The sequence below is a fragment of the Chenopodium album genome, chromosome 6 (genome assembly GCF_948465745.1).
Source record: "Chenopodium album chromosome 6, dcCheAlbu1.1, whole genome shotgun sequence".
In the NCBI taxonomy this organism is placed as follows: Eukaryota; Viridiplantae; Streptophyta; class Magnoliopsida; order Caryophyllales; family Amaranthaceae; genus Chenopodium; species Chenopodium album.
This window is the reverse complement of record NC_137839.1, coordinates 1,111,630-1,132,513: the sequence shown is the minus strand read 5'-3', so window position 1 is coordinate 1,132,513 and position 20,884 is coordinate 1,111,630. Positions and strand designations below refer to the sequence as shown.

Genomic DNA, 20,884 nt, shown 5'->3' with positions numbered 1-20,884 from the left:
ATTGACCAAATTAATTATCAACATTCAATGTTCAACTATATTTGCTTTACAAAGTAGCTTCACTTAGCATTTGCGCATCTAACATCTCCACTTATGGTCAAACAATATTACCTCACAATGCAACGTTTCATTTATTTGTTTACTCATTTTTTTCAAGAACGACATCAACAACTACTCCTTAAGTTTCAATATGTTTTTTGTTTTTCATTTTCAATAAGTTTTAATTTGTTGATGTATTTAATTTTGCATGTAGAACCATTATTTAAATTATGGAGTTAAAAATTATTGTTCATTTGATTTTCATTTATCTGAATTTATTGTTCTTATTTGAATTGAGTAGAACTTATATTATGAAACTTAATAAGTCGTGTCCTATTCATCCGATTTTCACTCAACGGACCTTATATACGCAGTAACTTAGTTGGTGATGATGTGTATGTATATACAGGATCATGATTTGCAGACCGAGAACAATAAGGATGTCATATTAACATCTCCACTCTCTCTAGAAGGGATTTCATTGGATATTGATTACAAGGCTTCCAATATTCTTCAATTGATTTTCAGTCTCTTTAAGAATATTAGACCTGGAGCTGATCTTACTCATTTCAATGTAAGGTTTTATCTACTTTGATTAAATTTTATGCCACGTACAAAATTGGTCATTTTAAGGGAACAAATGAGTAAATAAAAACTAAAAATGTCATAATTGTGTACACTACTATAATCTTACACTTACTAAATTTCAAAAGCAATCTATCATTTTAAAACTAGTATTTGGGCCCGGATGCCCTGGGCCATTATATGGGTTGATCATCAATATACCTTTTAATTTATGACTTAAATGTCATGTAATCAAATTTGTTATTCACACAGTCATTGCTATATATTACGAGTAAAATTTTGTATTCCAGCAACAACATAAAAATATCACATAGATTGGCTTGACGGTAAGACATTTAATTCTAAAACTAGCCTTCTACTCCGTCCAATGCACGGGTTATTCATATAAAATTGTATTGAGAGATAAATGAGGAAATATCAGTAGGTCATTATAGGGTATAATATGTAATCAGAAACATGATTAACGAAATTAAAATTTTGGAACTTTAATAAAAAAAAAGAGGCTTAAATAGAAGGTGGAAGGGCTAAAATTAAAGAGAGAATAAGAAAAGGTTGAATTAAAGGGGAGAGATGAAGATGAAGAGATGGAGTGTGTATGAAAGATGAAGTATAAGTTTAATGAAAGAATTAAAAAAAATGTTATAATAAAAAATTAATAGTGTAAGATGACATGTGACACTATGGTTAGAAAAGTGTAATAGAATAGATGGGGACATGTGCCTTTCTTAGTTTTTTTTTGTTATAGTTTTTAAATACTAAGTATAGATATAGATTAGAGTTTGCATGTTCAAATTAAATCTTGTAGGGAACTTTTTTATTATATTATAAGTGCATAACATGTAATAATGAGATGATGAATGAGAAGCCAAATAGATGACGTGACGTAGAGGTGATAGATACGTGACATAATGAGAAGTTGAGTGGATGACGTGACGTAATAAAAGGGCCGGGTTTACGTGCCACAGAGGGGAGTAATATATTTAATGAATGGGAGTCAAATCCAAAATTTTGAATTAAATTATGTTTTTACTCTAGTTTATTACGTAATAACAATAAAATGTGTACATTTTCAGCTACCTCCCTTGTTTAATTTTCCAAAATCACAACTACAATGCTATGGAGAATTAGTCTATTGTGTAAACATGGACATGCTTAGAAAATGTGCCACCGGAGATAATGCCGTCGACCGGATGATCTCGGTTGTTGCTTGGAACCTCTCCGCTCTTCGTAGGCCGGTGTTCGGGGTTGCCCCATTCAACCCTATTCTTGGTGAAACTCATCATGCATCTAGAGGCACCCTCAACGTCCTAGTTGAACAAGTACGTACTAATTTAATTTAATATTTTGTACTCCGTATTACCGTATAAGATTGTACTAGTTGTACAAGTACGTATTTACGTGATTTACTAATTTAATTTAATTTAATATTTTGTACTCCGTATTACCGTATATATATACATACATACGTATTTGTAACATCTTTTGCTGCCCCTTGTTTAATTTGTACTTTGTAGGTTTCTCATCATCCGCCAGTAACAGCGTTGCATGGAACTGACGAGGCTAACAATATTGAACTCATTTGGTGCCAACATAATGTTCCTAAGTTCTATGGTATTGTCATTACTCCTTTAAAATGCTTATGTACATTTTATATTCCTTAATAATCACTCAACCTTTTTTGTTTTTTTTGAAATACCTTAATACACTACAATAAAATAAAGCAAAGGTAACAATGCAAAACCATTGCCTAATATAAAAAAAGTGTTGTCTTGTAGCTAAGACAACACATATGAGGCGTAATTTATGCCCCCGTTGTCTATTTATAAGGCAACACATTTTTATTCAAAGGCAATAATTTTGAAAGCTTAGGTAAAATGATACATAAGGCAACACTTTAACAAAGACAACAAATGAAAAATGTTGTCATCTAAGAAGATAATTAAAAAAATGTTGTCACTCCCAAGCATTTAGTAGTTCCCCACCAACTCTACCAAACTTGCTATGTGTGTGTGTGTGTGTGTGTGTGTATATATATATATATATATATATATATATATATATATATATATATATATATAAATATATATATATATATGTATGTATGTATGTTGTCATTTTAATATAAATGTTGCTATAGATGGCAACATAGATATTAATGTTACATTTTTCAAACAATAGTTTGGTTATTGTTATCTTTTCATGCAACAATTATTATATTTGTTGTCTTAGACAAGAAAAAGGTAACACTTTAAGCGATTGTTGCCTTATATAGTCTAGAGCAACACTTTTTTTTCTGTTACTTTAGTTTAAGGTAACAAATAAGTATTGTTGCGTTAGATTATTAAGAGTAACATTTCTGTAAGTGTTGCAATCTTAAGTGTTGCCTATTCTCATTTTTTTTGTAGTGATAATCACTCAACTATTAAAGCATATGTTCGGAATTAAATTATTATTATTATGGCTAAGAGAATTATATAATTTATTTGTATTCCGTATTAATTAATTATTCATTGTTTAGTTTGCATAATAATTACATGTTTGCTTTTAGGGCCTGTTCTCATTGACTGAACTGAACTGAACTGAAATGAAATGAATATTTTATAAGAGAATGAAATTAGGAGCTGAACTGAACTGAACTGAACTGAACTGAATTATTGAACCGAGCTGAACTGAACTGAACTGAATTTCAACGTAAGAGAACAGACCCTTTGTTTAAAAAAAAATTAATCCTCCACCCCTCTAAACACCCACCCCTTCCTTCGGGCATGTTCTCTTCACCTTAAAACAATACAATTCACAGTATTTAGTAAAACAAATCACTAAAAAATCAACACGTGATATTTTAACCGGTTTGTCTATTAATAATAAGTTAGGAATTGTTTTTAAGAAGTATCCCAAAATGAAGTTGGGATTGCCATAAGTTGAAAAAAAGTTGAGGCTTTTCAAATAAGAATGTCCAAAGACCAAGTTAGGACTAGTAGTATCAATTCTTTTTAATTTCTAGTTTTTAATATGGTACAATTAAAGTAGTTATGTATCGAGTAATGAATTTTTAACAAATACTCGTACTTTAATTAGTCAAACTAGCTAATACAACTAACCAATAAGCAAGTTGAATAACTAATTTATTTTCTTCAATGTTGTTCTCTAATAATCTAATGTCTTTGTTAAAGGAACTGTCATAGATGTAGTGACCCAAGGAAAGAGGAGGCTAAATCTATTAGATAAGGGAGAAAGTTATGTGATGAATTCTCCAACTCTACAATTTAGATTGTTACCAAAACCAGGTGCTTCTTGGGTAGGAAATATTAAGATTAAGTGCCAAGAAACGGGTCTTCAAGCTGAATTATACTTCAAAAGTGGTTCTTTTTTGGGTTTAGGAGGATCCAATGGGGCTATCAAAGGCAAAATCTTTGATTCGTCGAAGAAATTATTATTTGAAATTCATGGCCAATGGGACAGGTACCCGTGATTAATTTGTTCAATTTATATGAACTATGTTTGACATTAGTCATCATACTATTTACACTATTAATACACAAATAAATAGATTTGAAATCTATTGCTTCAGGATTGTTTATATAAAGGATATTACGGATGGAAAAACCAAGGTCCTATACAATCCAAAAGAGGTTGTTTCTGCACTTCCCACCCCAATTCTAAGGGACCCTAATGAGGTACGTATACCACATTTGTTGTTATACATCTTGTGACCTTAGCTTGTAACAATTGATAACTCTAAACATGATAAATGAATACATACATTGTGAATATGTGATTACTTTAGTCAAATATTTTACCAACTAAACTAGCTTCGTTGTAATGGCGTGATTATTCAATTTTATGTTAAAGGGGGTGTGGCAAAGTGAATCGGCAACAGTATGGGCAGAAGTGAGCAAAGCTATTCTTAGCAAAGAGTGGGATAAAGCAAGAGAGGCAAAGAGAACAGTTGAAGAGAAGGAAAGAGAACTCATGAAGCAAAGAAAATCAAGGGGAGAAGATTGGATTCCTAAACACTTTGATTTGTCTTACACCCCTGATTCTGGTTGGAATTGCTCGCCTAAACAAAAGATCGTGTCACCGGCTCCGATCATCTTCCCTATTTAATTTTCTACACTGTATTTCATTCAGTTCGAATTAAATATTCACATTCTACTTGTTCAAAATTACTATATAAAGGTGAAACCGTGACAATTAATTATATATTTAAGGATTATATGGTATCATGTTGACAAATTATCAATCAAATTTGTAAAAAATATTGCTTGATTATTGTGTCAAAGGCATAGGTCGTAGGAGTGTAAGTTTTTATTTGAAAGTTCATTCTTTCTCCTCCGTAACTTAAATAATTTATACTATATATGCAAGCTTTTACCGGCTCCGTTCATCTTTCCTATTTAATTAACTTTCTTCATTTTATATCAATAAGTTCGATTTAATAGTTACATACGTTACTAGTTTAAATTATTACAAAATAAAGGTGACAGTTTAACACTGTGACTATTAAATTAATCGAGAACAAAGGTGTCAGATAATAAAAACTCCTTGATTAGAGTGATTTCCATTGATCAATATTTATAGGGTTACAATGAGAAACCTAATCATATTAGGTAACATAAGATATGTATAGATATCAAAGATAATCTTATACAAAATATATCCTAAACCTAGAATGAGAATATTCTATGGATATTCTCTATCACACCCCCGCAGTCAGAGCGGGAGAAAATCGGATGCTCAGACTGGATCTGAATCACGCATCGAACGGTAAGGATAGTATAGTAACCCATGATCAAAAGAGAAGTAGTAGACGTGTGCTGGTGATGACGATGAGAAGCAACAACCACGACCTACGTATAGTAGAGATATGCGCTTTTAGGCCGAAGGAGAAGACTCACGCATATACTTGGGCCAAGTTGCAGATCCAGAGAAGAATAAGTTAAGGGATCAAACCATCATCGGGGAGAAGACACTACACTACTACGTGAAATCACAGTTGAAGAAAAACAAATAAAATTGCGCAAGAAAAGATTAAATCCCACCGCTTGAAATTAATCAATTCTTAAAAGAGAAACCAGGTAGCAAGAATTAATACTCCACAAATATTCCAAGTGCTGCAACAATAAAAGGAGCTAACTTGATAGCAAAAGAGATGTGCAAAAGTTGACCTTATTGTGATATACCACCACCAAAACAAAATCTATGTGATTATGTGTAAAAAAAAAACTAATGAGGCAATGTAAGAATCATTGTTGGTCATGGGGAGGTGGAAATAGAGTGCGGCACATGGAATAGGTTGGCAGATGTGGTTACTGCCAGTAGAGGGAGGCGGTAGTGTATGCGATTGCCAACAACGATGGAGGAGGCTTTCGCGATTGCTACTGTTGGTAGGAGGCGCAAGGTTACATAAAGATTCTAAAAAAAACTTTGAGAAAAGAAAAAAAAATTCTATATGCGTGTTTGCGGAAGCATAAAAAACTTTGTATATCCCGCCGGTGGGTTTAATTTTCTAACCCACCGGCAGGGTGAGAATTTTTGTATATGATCCCAAGATCTAACCTAAACTGTGATACCATGTCAGATACACATGAAAGGCCCTTTGGGCTTGAAATGTGGATGCAGCACAGGCCCTCTCTTATACCCGGCGCGAATTAATTCCACTTTAAAGGAGGGGTGGAAGAGATTCAACCCGTGAACTCTATGTCACGTTGGCTCTGATACCATGTCAGATAATAAAAACTCCTTGATTAGAGTGATTTCCATTGATCAATATTTATAGGGTTACAATGAGAAACCTAATCATATTAGGTAACATAAGATATGTATAGATATCAAAGATAATCTTATACAAAATATATACTAAACCTAGGATGAGAATATTCTATGGATATTCTCTATCAAAAGGATTATATTTATAATGCATGTCGACAAATAATTAATGAAATTAAAAAATTATTTAGATTTATTGATGCAATGCATCTGAATTCTTATCCCTGCATCACACATTCACACTATAGAAGGTTTCTCTAGAAGAGGCATCGATTGATGCTACTATGATAAATATAGCATGTTTTGGTAGAGTACGACAAATTTTATAAATGAAGATAATAAATTAAAAAGGGTAAGTTTTCACTTTATATAACAGCAATAACTCAATTAATCAGAGAAGAAAGTCAAGAAACTAATATGATCCACACCCGTTTCCCTTCGTTCAAATCAAGCTCACAAGTTTGTACCTGTTAAGAAGAGACCAATCAGTGAGGATTTTTGTCATATATACTTAGCATTAATGTATTATGATTATGAATCACGAAGTATTCCCTTCGTTTCTAAAGTTTGTTAAACGATGATTGTCTCACATAAAAGTTAAAATAACAATAAATTAGAAAGGATTTTTTTTGTTACAAAGTACTTAATGATAACCAAATTTTATGAGAAACTATCTAATAAAAAAAATATTGTAAGAAACTACCTGATTAAAGATAAAATGTTGTAAAATACTACATCTAATCGCATTTTCAACGTTAACCTAATTTTTTGTGAAAATTAGATAATACACCTGGGTGCACCATGCTCATGGTAATGGTGCACCCTGGTAAACAAAAAAAGGCGGAAAGAACATATAGTGTTTGATAAAGAACATACCTATGTTTGACAAAGAACATACCTTTAATATGTTCTTTGAGTGTGATCAGTGTGTTCTTTGAGTAAAATTATATGTTTTTTATATTATAACTTATGTTATTTAACATATGTTGATAAACATATATTTTTTTTGGGTTTAATAATACAAAGTATGTTCTTTGAATTTGGCGTGTATGTTCTTTAAGGTCGTAGTGACTCCCAAATTCTATTTTTTATTATCATATGTCATATTTAAATTACTTTTATTATCGTATATTCTTTGAGTTTGATTAGTGTGTTATTTAGGTATTAACTATATGTACTTTAAAATATAAATTATGTTCTTTTAACATATGGTATTTTGAAATTTGATATTGAAATCTTAAATTATTTTTAATTGAAAATAATGTTAGAGTAAAAAAAAACTAAATTATTATGGGAAGTTGAATTTTTTTTTGGAGAGATAGAAAACTATTTTTTTGGGGAAATGATATCTTTGGTAAGGATTTTTTAAGAGGTGATCAACATTGGCATGACTCGCACCCCGACCTGATCCGGCCCGAAATAGGGTGGGTTTGGGCAAACCTAAAAATGCATTTTTAGTTAAAACTCGAACCGAGTTCGAAAAAAGCCCGAAAACCCGCTACTTTTCTACGGGTTTGGGCACAAGAAATTATGATATGGCCTGGCCCTACTCGATTTTTTATCACCTCTAAATTTTTCCCGTTAATAATGTGTAATTTTTCAGAAAATTTTATCAAGTTTTTATCTCGTTCTTTTTATTATATCTCTATGTTCTTTGGTAAAATGCATGTTTTTGTCTAATACAAACATGTTCTTTGTCAAATACATGTATGTTCTTTATGAAACACAGGATGTCCTTTCCGCCTTTTTTGTATTTATCCGGGTGTACGATGAGCACTGTACACCCGTGTGTATAAACTACGGATTAATTTTTTGATGTTGACCACCTTAAAAATCCCTGAAACCATCGTTTTCATCCCCAAAACCAACACAACCCATTTGACACTTCCTCCACCACACCGAAACCACCCTCCAACCCCAAAAAATTAAACAACATCTTACACCAAAAACCACCATCTCGTAGCCCAAAATATCCACTTAACTACCCAGAAAATAGCCTTACCACCTTATAAACCAACCTTCGTGGTGGTTTTGGAAGTGTTTTGAGGTGGGTCAATGCCGAAAATCCGCACAGATGTAATATTTTACAATAGTTTGTTTTTTATAAGGTAGTTTTTTACAACATCTTATCTTTTATTAGGTAGTTTCTTACAATAATTTTTTTATCAGGTAAATTCTCGCAAAATTTGGGTTTTATTAGATACGGAGTAGTTTCTTACAATAATTTAAATTTTCCGAATATGTACGCATTCAATAATTGCAAGTACACAAAATGAGATAGTACACTATGCGTGAAATATACTACGAAGTAATATTAATTGCACGCAATTAAAATTTAACGCCATAGTACATTAATACTTCCTCCGTTCTATTAATATTGCAATAATGGACTTTTTGCACTATTCATCACTCTTGTTTGACCATATAATATGAGTTATACGTTAAGCAAAATATAGTCAAGTGAGATCTTGTTGGATTCGTCTCATAAAATACTTTCACAATATCAACTTTTTATAATTTTTACTCTTACACAATTATACATATTTAGCATATAAAATGTGTTTTGGGATGCGTAATTTCCTCCTTATTGCAATATTAACAGAACGGAGGAAGTAGGAAATTATCCAGGGTCTTTGCAATCAATTATTCTATCTAATTTTGTACTTCCTCTTTACTACAGTACTTAGCAATTCTGTTAGTAACTTGTCAATTGTACGTCCTCGTTTTTCTTTTCTTAATCGACGTAGTTTTTTTTTTATTTTTTTTTATTTATTTATTTATTTATTTTTCATTTCTATTTATTTAAAGTAAGATACAAGTAGGAGTTTAGGTACGTCTTCACGCAAGACCGTGACCTAAACTATCAAGAAGTAAGAAATAAGAAAATTTGCTATCTAAAAAAGGGTCGATATCTTGATGGGTCGGAGTGGAGTAGCCTAAAGAGGTGACATAGTCTGCTGCCTGATTTCCTTCCCGATAAATGTGATGCGGCTGGAAACTGGAGAAAGAATCTAAAATGGCCTTGACAATCAACGTTGTATATATGATATCTAGATGTGACACATTTTTACAAAAAAAAAAATAAAAATAAAAAAAAAAAAAAAAAAAAAATCAAATTCTTGTGTTGACTAGAACATTTTATCTAAAAATAGAAATGTAACAAAAATACATAATAATACATACATATACTTATACGAGTATTTTATTGTTGATGATTCATATTGAGATGGACGTAAATAAAAGTATTGCGATTTAAATTAGGTTAAGGATTAGTCAAATCAGAACACTTTGCTTGAATCGACGCGAAGAGAAGACAGATGAGTTGGATGGACTAAAGAGCATGCAAGTTCATGAAATATCTAATTTAACAACCAATTAATATGAATTCTACGTAGTTGAAGTACAACCATTGCATACATTAACTACCTCGCATTCTCAAAACCATAAAGGCAGCATAAACATTTAAAACACTTCAACGCTTATTTATTTATTTGTCTCCTCACTCAACACTTCAACACTTAATAATTTTTCACCCCTAAATTAAAATATCCACCTCTTTTCTTCTCTTTTCTTCATCACCTCATCATATCATAATGGTACGCAACTCTCTCTCTCTCTTTTTAATTTTGTTTATTGAGCTTATTGTTGCAAAAAAAAATTAATCTCTTTCTAGATTTGTGTTTTTTTCTTAATATAAGTGATAATTCGAGTAAGTGCAATAATACAGTATAATCTAGAGATAAAGTATCCATGAGTACATACGAGGAGATTATCATCGCTACTTGTCTACTACAATAGTCAATAATAGATTACTATTAATTTGTTATAGTCTATAGGCAATAAGGCTATAAGAATATCATTTTAATTTGTTGTATTAATATTAAGCAGACAATTTATGTTGTGAATAAGTAAAAAAATTGATGAACTTTGGTTATTTGTTATTCTTTGTTTGAACCACTTAAATTAAAGGATTTTTTGCATTATACTAATTGTACATCGTATACATTTGTAGACATTATGGTTTAGCTCAAAATTTCTTTTACTTTTACATACAAGTATATATTTTGTTTCTCCATTTTATCCATGGAGCTTACTACGGAGTATATATACTATCTCCTTAATTGTTATGTGCAACTTTAGGGTTTTATTTGTGAGATATAAAATATTCCAAAGTTGCATATAATATTCTAAGGTTTTATTCTTTTAATTGCATATGAAACTGCATTTGAAACTTGGTCGAGGGAAGATATACTATAATGTCTATTTGTATTGCATTGTTGTACTAATACTAATCTCACAAATTTTGACTAAAATTAGACATTTAGTTCAAATAAATTAATACTCGTATTAAATTAGAGGATGACTTTCTTTTATACATGGTTTTTTTAGCCGAGTTGATTGGAATTAACATTAACTTTTTAATTAACGTGTTTAAGAAATGTAATATCTTAATATGAGTGTTATATAGATGTGTTTTCTAAATGCTTTTACATTTTATTAACTCAATACATAAATCCGAAGATTAACAATTCGTACACTTTTTTGAGTTTTTTTTTCCTTCATTGTGTTACTTCATTTAGTTTCAATAATTCATTGACAAGGTTATCAACATCAGTAACGTTGGCATTAAACTTTGACAAATAACAAAAAAAATGGTAATAAATTAAAATTTACGTGTACGTTTTTTGTTAAGTTGCCATGCATATGAAGCTGACTGTTTAAGAATAGCCTCTCAACTTCTCAAGTCTCAACCACAAACCTTAAGTTTCAACAATGACAATGCCTTTTTAATTTTAAAAACAAACTATTAACAACTTTTTCTTTTCGTGTTTGGAGAGCCATAAGGACGACTAATGAGAATTAATTTCAGGATATCCTGGAACTGAGAGTGAAGCTCTAACAACTTGAGCTTATCCTTCGCTCTCACAAACTATTTATGACTATGTTTTCATTAACATAATTAGTTTTTAGGCCGAGCGATTCTCTAAGTTACTGTATTATTTCTTTGATAAAAATCTTATTGAATGTCATATAATATGATAATAGCTTATTGATGAACTACACTTTATACTTTAAACTTACGAAAAATATATATTGAACTTACATAATTGTTTGGTGATGGATGTTTAGGTTCACGATTTGAAGATAGAGAACAAGAAGGATATCATATTAACATCTCCACTCTCTCTAGAAGGGACATCAGATACCGATTACAAGGCTCCTAATATTCTTCAATTGATTTTCAGTCTATTCAAGAACATTAAACCTGGAGCTGATCTTACTCGTTTCAATGTAAGGTTATTTTTACTTACCTAATAATTAATAAATAATACGCCACATATAAAATTGGTCAGTTTCAGGGAACAAATTAGTAAAAATAATGTCATAACCGAAATTAAATAGTCTTTCTTTAGAATTACTCGTACATTGTTAGTTAGTTGCTAATCAAAAACAAAAATTTGAATTAAATTATGTTTTTGCTATAATTCATTAATAAAATTAGGATATTTCAATGTGTATAATTTCAGCTACCTCCCTTATTTAATCTTCCAAAATCACAACTACAATGCTATGGAGAATTAGTCTATTGTGTAAACACGGACATGCTTAGAAAATGCACGACCGGAGAGAACGCTGTTGATCGGATGATCTCCGTTGTTGCTTGGAATCTCTCGACTGTTCGTATGCCGGTGTTTGGAGTCGCCCCGTTCAACCCCATTCTTGGCGAAACTCACCATGCGTCTAGAGGCACCTTCAACATCCTAGCTGAACAAGTACGTATGTTCGTAACGTACAAGTAATTTAATTAAATCTTTTGTAGTACATATATAAATTAAAAACTAAATTTGAAGTTAGTGGTGAACTTACGTACCTTATGACTTTGAGGTTACAAGTTCGAGCCCCACTAACTGTAAATTAAAATACTTGGGAGTAGGGGGATTTCCTTATCTCTCCCTCTACTCTCAAGCGTTGACCTGCGGACCTGAACAGGCTAAATCTGTGACAAGTGTCAGTTTAATATAATTCTAAACACCAATATGATCTTTTTTTGGCTCTTTATTTGTAGATTTCTCATCACCCGCCGGTAACCGCAATGCATGGAACAGACGAGGCTAACAATATTGAGCTCATTTGGTGCCAACATGTTGTTCCTAAATTCTATGGTATTCTAATTACTTCTTTAATTTGCTAGGGTGCATTTTAAATTCCTTAATTAAGAATAATCACTCAACTAATCTAAGAGATTTATATAATTACTTCCTATTGATTAGTTGTTGATTGTTTATTTTGAACCAAAACTAAATTGTTAGATCGAGCAAGTTCCATATCTTATCCAATTTCTAGTTTTTAGTTTGATAAAACTGAAATTGATTTACATTTTGGAATTTAGATTATTTCTAATAATTATTAATTGTGCAAATTAGAGTACAAAATTATTGTAGTAGTACAAGTGGTTTCCAAGTTTTTTGAGTATGGGAAATGCATCGATATATCATCCCTCACTATACAGACGTACGTGTGGATGCTAACTAGCTTAGTTAATTAAAGTTTTGAGGGTGATATCCAAGACCAAATGAGTTTGTTCTCTATTTAATTATGTTTAGTTTTAATCGATTTTCTCCCTCTTTTAATACATAGGAACCGTCATAGAAGGAGTGATACATGGAAAAAGGACGCTAAATCTACTAGAAAAGGGAGAAAGTTATGTGATGAACTCTCCAATACTACAATATAGGTTATTGCCAAAACCAGGTGCTTCTTGGGTAGGAAATGTCAAGATTAAGTGCCAAGAAACAGGACTTGAAGCTGAGCTACATTTTAAAAGTAGTTCTTTTTTAGGCTTTGGAGGGGACAATGGGGCTATCAAAGGCAAGATCTTTGATTCGTCCAAGAAGTTATTTGAAATCTATGGCCATTGGGACAGGTATCGGTAATCTATTTGTTCAATTTACTTATAAAAACTCTATCCGATATTAGTTATTATATCTATTATTACTTTATCAAAATAAGTATGTGACTATTAAATTCGGATAGGTTTTTTTTTTTTTTTGGTAAAAAATAACTTCTCAATAATCAATTATATGAATTAGAAATAATGATATATATTGTTGCTTAACAATAATATATACATCATTTTCTTTTTGCTCCAGGTGTATTTATATAAAAGACATTACGGATGAAAAAACCAAAGTCCTATACAGTCCAAAAGGGATTATTTCTGCACTTCCTACCCCAATTCTAAGGGACCATAATGAGGTAGTTTTTTTTCTTAGTTTACCTTCAATTTTTGTTGAGAAGGGGATAATTCGACGGGTGTCATGCCTCCCCCGGCCCCCCCTCCTTAATACATCCTTTGTTTTTTAAGTTGCATCACTTTTATTTTCACGAACAATTTTTGGAGTACCAAATGGTAGAAAGAAAAATAAATGGGTTCCATGTGGTATGAGAGAGATAAAGAGAATTTGTTAGTTAAAAAGGAAAGTAATGTCACTAATTTAAAACTTCTTTTTATGAAAGTGATGCAACCAAAAAAATGGAGGAAATAGTTGATTCTTTTTAAGCCATGTATTTTCGCTTTTGCTTATTAGTATAACACTGTAAGGTAAAGAGAACAAGACATTGATAGATTTTGGTCATGTGCAAAGAAATGCTCTAAATATATGTATGTAATACCTTGTTACAATCGATATATAATCCTAATTAATCATAAAAAAAAGACATTGTTAGGGGGGGGGGGACATTTCAGAGGAATTTAGGGCTATTATGTTGACTTTATTTTCAGTTATTTTAGGTTTAAAGCCAGTTGAGTTAAGATAAGCTAAGTTCAGAAAAAATTTATTAAGTTATGTTGTTATGATAATCTAAAGGTACCCAAGTTCAAACTACAACTAAAATAGATTTTGATAAGGCCTAATAAGATCATGTCAGTTCATTCAGATAAAATAGAATAAGTTCATATAAGTAAAAATCAGATAAATGCATTGCACATTCATTATACGTGAACATGTTAAACTTTTGATATTGTGATAACAGTTTTAAAATATATTTTAACAACTGAACTAGCTCTGGTGTAATGGACTGGTGTACTTATTCTAATGTATACATCGTTTTAAGGGAGTGTGGCAAAGTGAATCGACAGCAGTGTGGGCAGAAGTGAGCAAAGCTATTCTAAGCAAAGACTGGGACAAAGCAAGAGAGGCAAAGAGAGCAGTGGAAGAAAAGGAAAGAGAACTCCTGAAACAAAGGAAATCGAGGGGAGAAGATTGGACTCCTAAGCATTTTGATTTGTCTTACACCCCTGATTCTGGTTGGGATTGCTCCCCTAAGGAAAAGATAGTTCCACCGGCTCCGATCATCTTCCCTATTTAAATTTCTACCTTCTATTTAATATTCATATTGTATGGAGTACTTGTTTAAAATTACTATATAAAGGTGACACCGTGAGTACATGGTATCATATATGTTGACAAATTATCAATCAAATTTTCAAAAATATTGCTTGATTGTATCAAGGCATAGGAGTGTAAGCTAAGTTTTTACTTGAAAGTTCATTCTTAGCTTGCTCCTCTTTAACTTTTTTTTTGAAAGAACAAGAGCAGGAGCATACTATGTAAGCTTTTACTGGCCCCGTTCATTTTTCCTATTTAACTTTCATCATTTTATTTCATTATTAGGTTTGAATTTAATAGTTACGTTACTAGTTTAAATATAAAGGTGACACCGTGACGGTTAATTAGCTGAGAACGAACAAAGGATTATATGCATCTGTTTTTAAAAAAAAGGAATTATATGTATCTGTTTCAACAAAAAAAAAAAAAAAAGGCTTATATGTATCACGTTGACAAATAATTAAAGATGTATGTCAAAATAATTGTGAGTAACTGAGTACGTATCTAATTTCGTACTACCTCTTTACTACTTAGCAATTCTGTTACTAGTAGTTATTTGTCAATTGTACGTCCTCATTGTTCTTTTCTTAATAGAAACATCTATGACAGTCCCAAAAGGGCCAAAACAGTCATTATTTAGAGACCAAGAAATCCTCTTTTTCAATTCCAGCTATTTTTTTTTTTTTTTTACTTGGTTGAGACCATCGCTAGAGACCAAGAAATCCTCATTTAGAGGATTTGTGACACATTTAAAAAAAAAAAAAAAACGAGTTCTTGTGTGGACTACAACATTTTAGCTAAAAATAGAAATGTAACAAAAATACAATTTCTTTGGAGAGTGAATACCCACTTAATATTACATACGTATACTTAATTAATATGAGTATTTTATTGTTGATGGTTCATAACTTCATATTGAGATGGACGTACACAAAACTAGGACCGTACACAATTTAGTCTAGACCGTAACCAAACCAGACCAAACCGCATTTTAGCGGTTTGGTTTGGTTTATGGTTTGGAAAAACACAGTTTGGTTTCGATTTTTTGAGAAATACGGTTTGCGGTTTGGTTTGTTTTTTCAAAAATTATAAACCAAACCAAACCGTAAACCAGTAAACTGCATTTTAATATTTATATAATTTTTAAATAAATTAAAATAGTTATTATATATTATAAAAAAATGAAAAATCATTAGAAGACTTAACGCTCAGTATACTACTATACTCTATACTCAATCTCAAATATCAATACTTAAAATTCAATTGGTCATATAACTATAATGTAGTATGATGTAGTATGAATTATTTTTTTGGACAAATGTATTATGTTTTTTTCCACGGTTAATTAGTTATGTATAATTTTTATTATGTGTTAGCACTTAGCACTTGATTAGTTGGTTGTTATTTTTATCAAAAATTTGTAGTATAATTTAATCCCTTTGGGCTAATTATTTGAACTTTATTATAAGTTTATTAATATTTGACAATTTTTAGGAAAAAATGTTGTTTCATCTTAAACCGCAAACCAAACCGCACCAAACCGCATTATTACGGTTTGGTTTGGTTTGGTTTCAATACTAATATGGTTTGGTTTGGTTTGGAAAATTGACCAAACCGTATTTTGCGGTTTGGTTTGGTTTAGACTCAAACCGCACCAAACCAGACCATGTTCACCCCTACACAAAACACTTTGCTTTAATTGAAGAGAACACATTTGACCAATTGAATTGCTACATACGGATTAACAAAATAGTTCACTTCACATGATCAGAGGAAGTTCCATCAATAAACCATATGATAATGAAAGGAGTAGACCCTTAGTATAATAGCATGTTTAATTCTCTATTCTTTTCTCAATGTGGTAGTATGGGACACTTATTTGCAGACCTGTCCCTGGAACACTGCCCTGGCCCTAGGGATACTTTATTTTTTTTTGTTAAATATAAGTTTTACGGAGTATTAAAAAAAAAAGTGCTTAATGTCTTTCAAAAAAACAAAAATGTGCTTAATGGAAATTAGTAATTAGGTGGTAAATGAATATGAATGCTCTCCGTGATTCCGTATAACATCCTTCATTAATTAAATTCCTTAATATTTATGTCTTTAATTTTTTTTAAAAAAAGTTTCATATTATGGTGGATTACTTTTTTTATGCAAAATGTCATACTCGTATTACTTGTATATGGTATACAATTATATATTGAGCCTTATGGTTTTATTAAGTGGTCGTTAAAAATCTAATGCATCATATATATATTGCAAATTAGTTATTTTAGGGCCCCAATTTGTTATTTTGTCCATAGGGCACCAAAATATTAAGAACGAGCCTGCTTACGTGTGTTGTTTGGAAAGTTTATACTTCAACACTCCCTTTCACATATTACTAACACAGATGGACTAAATAGCAAGTTCATAAAATATCTAACAACCAATTAATATGAATTCTACGTAGTTGAAGTACAACCATTGCATACATTAACTGCCTAACTACCTCGCATTCTCAAAACCATAAAGGCAGCATAAACATTTAAAACCTTTTGCTTATTTATTTATTTGTCTCCTCACTCAACACTTCAACACTAATAATTTTTCACCCCTCAAATAAAATATCCAACTCTTTTCTTCTCTCTTCTTCATCACCTCATCATATCATAATGGTACGCAACTCTCTCTCTCTCTCTCTCTCTCTCTCTCTTTATTTTTCTTTATTGAGCTTATTGTTACCAAAAAAATAAATTAAACTCTTTCTAGATATGTGTTTTTTTTTTATGGACTTTGATGCTTTGTTATTCTTTGTTTGAACCACTTAAATTAAAGGATTTAATTTGCATTATACTTGAGCTTTGTATACATTTATAGACATTAGGGTTTAGCTCAAAATTTCTTTTACTTTTACATACTCCGTACTAGTATACATTTTGTTTCTCATCTACTTTATGATTACTTAACATACATAGATTATTTCTTAGTTTATTACGGAGAATAAGTTTTAAATTACGTAAATCTTTTCCACAATGCCATGCCCTTACCTCGTGAGAGTATGTGTTAGCCTTACATATATACGGAGTATGTCATTGCTAATAATAAAGGATTGAGGTGGCAGAATAGTAACGTCGTGATTTCTACTTTAGAATTCTAACCTTTATTCTAAGGTTTATTTCATTCTTTTAATTGCCTATGGAACTTGATCGAGGGAAGATATACTATAACGTGTTAACGTCTATTTGTATTGCATTGTTGTACTAATATTAATCTCACAAATTTTGACTAAAACTAGACATTTAGCTCAAAAAATAAATTAATATTATATTAGAGGATGACTTTCATTTATACATAATTTTTTCAGCCGAGTTGATTGGAGTTAACATAATTAACTTCTTAATTAACGTATTTTAAGAAACAAACTATCTTAATCTTGTACATTTTATAAACTCGTCATCACATAAATCCGAAGATTAACAAGGTAGCTAGTCTTCGTTCGTACACTTTTTTGAGTTTTTCTCGTATAGTTCAATTCATGGACAAGGTTATCAACATCAGTAACGTTGGCATTAAACTTTGACAAATAAAAAATTAATGGTAATTAATTAAAATTCACGTGTTTTTTGTGAAGTTGCCACATGAAGCTGACCCGTTTGAAAATAGCCTCTCAAGTCTCAACCACAAAGCCTTAAATTTCAAGAATGACTAACACGTTTTTAATTTTAAATAACGAACTATTAATAGATTTTTCTTTTGCTGTTTGGAAAGCCACAAGCCCACAAGGGCAAGTGATCATTGATGACAATCCGCGCATATTCTTAGGTGCACACTCATGCACCTAGAAATAGGTGTAACAACAGCACAATATAAACATTAGCTTTTTAGAAAGTGAACATAGGCATAAAAAATATGAACATTAGCTTTTCAGAAAGTGAACATAGGCATAAAAATGTGTGATTTTTTATTTCTTATGTGGTGACTTTGTGATTAATTTCGATTGATTAGGTTATACTACCTCCGTTAACATTTAGTTGCAACTTTGGGGTATTATTTGAGAGACATAAAATATTCCAAACTTTTTTTGAGGAAAAGGTTTAGATTAGAATTAGTTAATTTAGATAAGATAACTTTAAAAAAATAAGTTTAAATTTGGAATAATTAAACGTAGGTAAAATTTACGTAACTAAAATCGGTTGAACAGAACGCATCTTTATTACTCCCTCCGTCCATAAATTACATTTTTGTTTTCCTCTATTATGTGAATAATAATTAAATGCTAGAAACAGGAATGCAATTTAGGGACGGAGGTAGTACTTAATAAGTTAATGTTGCAATATCGGCCATGAGGTACACTTATAAAAACCACGTTGCACATGGCAGCCATTTGGCTGACCATGCATATCGGAGTAATTAACAGCACTCAATAATGTTACGAGTATCTGTTTTTAATCCGTACTAGGTAGCTTAGCCTTTGCGCATTTAACATTAGTACATTACTCGTACCATCTAAAATCAAACAAATTTTACTATTCAATGCATTAGTGATTGTTAGGTAGCTAGGAAGTCATAATTCATTACCATTAGACACAAGTAAAATTGTAGAACAACCTTTTAAATTACTCCGTTATGAAATTCTTAATAGTAATACACTAATACTGAGATGTTTTATCAAGTACTTCATCCGTTCCTTAATACAAAACCTCTTTTTAGCATTTATTAAATTATTACTAACATAATAAAGAGAAAAAAAAAGCTTTTAATTTAGGGACGGATGGAGTAATACTAAGAGTGTCTTTTATACTACTGTGATTACATAAAGTGCTACTGAGAATGTTCAATAATACTACCTCCGTCCCTTATGCCTCTTTCTCTTTATTATGTGAGGAATAAATGCTCAAAAGAGGTATTGTATTAAGGGACGGAGGGAGTACTATATTACCTCTCAGTATTACTCTCAAAATGTCATTATTTACAAAATTATCATTGTTATATATTTCCTTGTGCATAACTGTGAGGCCCTGGGAAGCACTGATCAGATAACCGGCTTGAATTTTAATTGGGAAATTTTGACAATTACCACCTTCTGTTATGTCCATTTTAGCAATTACCACCTTCAATTTTTTTTTTTTTGAAAATTACCACCTTCTATTTTCAAAAACATCAAAAGTTGCCACCTTCTTGCCCCCCAATTAGCACGTGACGTCATTTTGGGCCAATTCTTTCCATTCCCTCCCTATTTCCCTCACATTTCTCATTCCTATTTGGATTCTCATCTCCCCTTTCACTTTTTTTCCCCCAAACCACCAATAATTTTCCGTCAATTTTTATTTGGAGGAGTGAATTGAAGAGTTTCTTAATTTTTGGGAGAAAATAAGTGAATGAGATGGTAAGAATCGGGTTATGGAAGAGAAATGGGAGAGAAATAGGGAGGAAAGGGAAAGAATGAGCCCAAAATGATGTCACGTGGTAGTTGGGAGGCAAGAAGGTGGTAACTTTTGATGTTTTTGAAAATAGAAGGTGGTAATTTTCAAAAAGAAAAATAGAAGGTGGTAATTGCTAAAATGGACATAACAGAAGGTGGTAATTATCAAAATTTCCTTTTAATTGTAAGTTAGTGTAAAAGCAACCTTAAATCTCCACGAGAACCCAATCTCCTTTTCAAAACACGTGTATTTATCATATTTTTCCATTGCCACGGGAAAAGTGATATTTAGTATGGAGATAATTTTAGAAAATAAATATTACATCTGTTTCTTATTATTATTTGAAACAAAAAAGTTATTATTTATAAGAAATAAAATATTACTTTGTTTATAACTAATTAATAAGAAACATATGTAGTAATAAATTTGGAGTCATTTTGAATAATCATGAGAATGAAAATAGATTTTCTTACGAATAATGGGGCGTCTATGTAATTGTATAGCCTTAAAAAAATTTGCAACATAAAATTACAGAGAGGCCTTATATAGGGCTTAACTTGTAATTGTTTGGTGATGGATGTTTAGGTTCACGAATTGAAGATTGAGAACAAGAAGGATATCATTTTAACATCTCCACTCTCTCTAGAAGGGACATCGAATACCGATTACAAGGCTCCCAATATTCTTCAATTGCTT

At 31.2% G+C, this 20,884-nt stretch overlaps 2 protein-coding genes across 2 annotated transcripts; both read left to right on the top strand.

Annotated features, from left to right (window-relative positions):
- The first annotated feature begins 430 nt into the window (after positions 1–430).
- On the top strand, positions 431–4,731 carry LOC145636064 (oxysterol-binding protein-related protein 4B-like). The gene is made up of 6 exons (XM_081687507.1): positions 431–613; positions 1,698–1,943; positions 2,139–2,235; positions 3,798–4,086; positions 4,196–4,301; positions 4,477–4,731. The coding sequence occupies exons 1-6, from the start codon at positions 431–433 to the stop codon at positions 4,729–4,731; spliced, it is 1,176 nt and encodes a 391-aa protein (XP_081543633.1).
- Positions 4,732–9,892: 5,161 nt separating this feature from the next.
- LOC145636061 (oxysterol-binding protein-related protein 4B-like) lies at positions 9,893–14,763 on the top strand. Its single transcript, XM_081687502.1, has 7 exons — positions 9,893–9,989; positions 11,524–11,685; positions 11,922–12,167; positions 12,461–12,557; positions 13,033–13,318; positions 13,545–13,650; positions 14,509–14,763. The coding sequence occupies exons 1-7, from the start codon at positions 9,987–9,989 to the stop codon at positions 14,761–14,763; spliced, it is 1,155 nt and encodes a 384-aa protein (XP_081543628.1). The 5' UTR covers positions 9,893–9,986.
- The last annotated feature ends 6,121 nt before the right edge of the window (positions 14,764–20,884 follow it).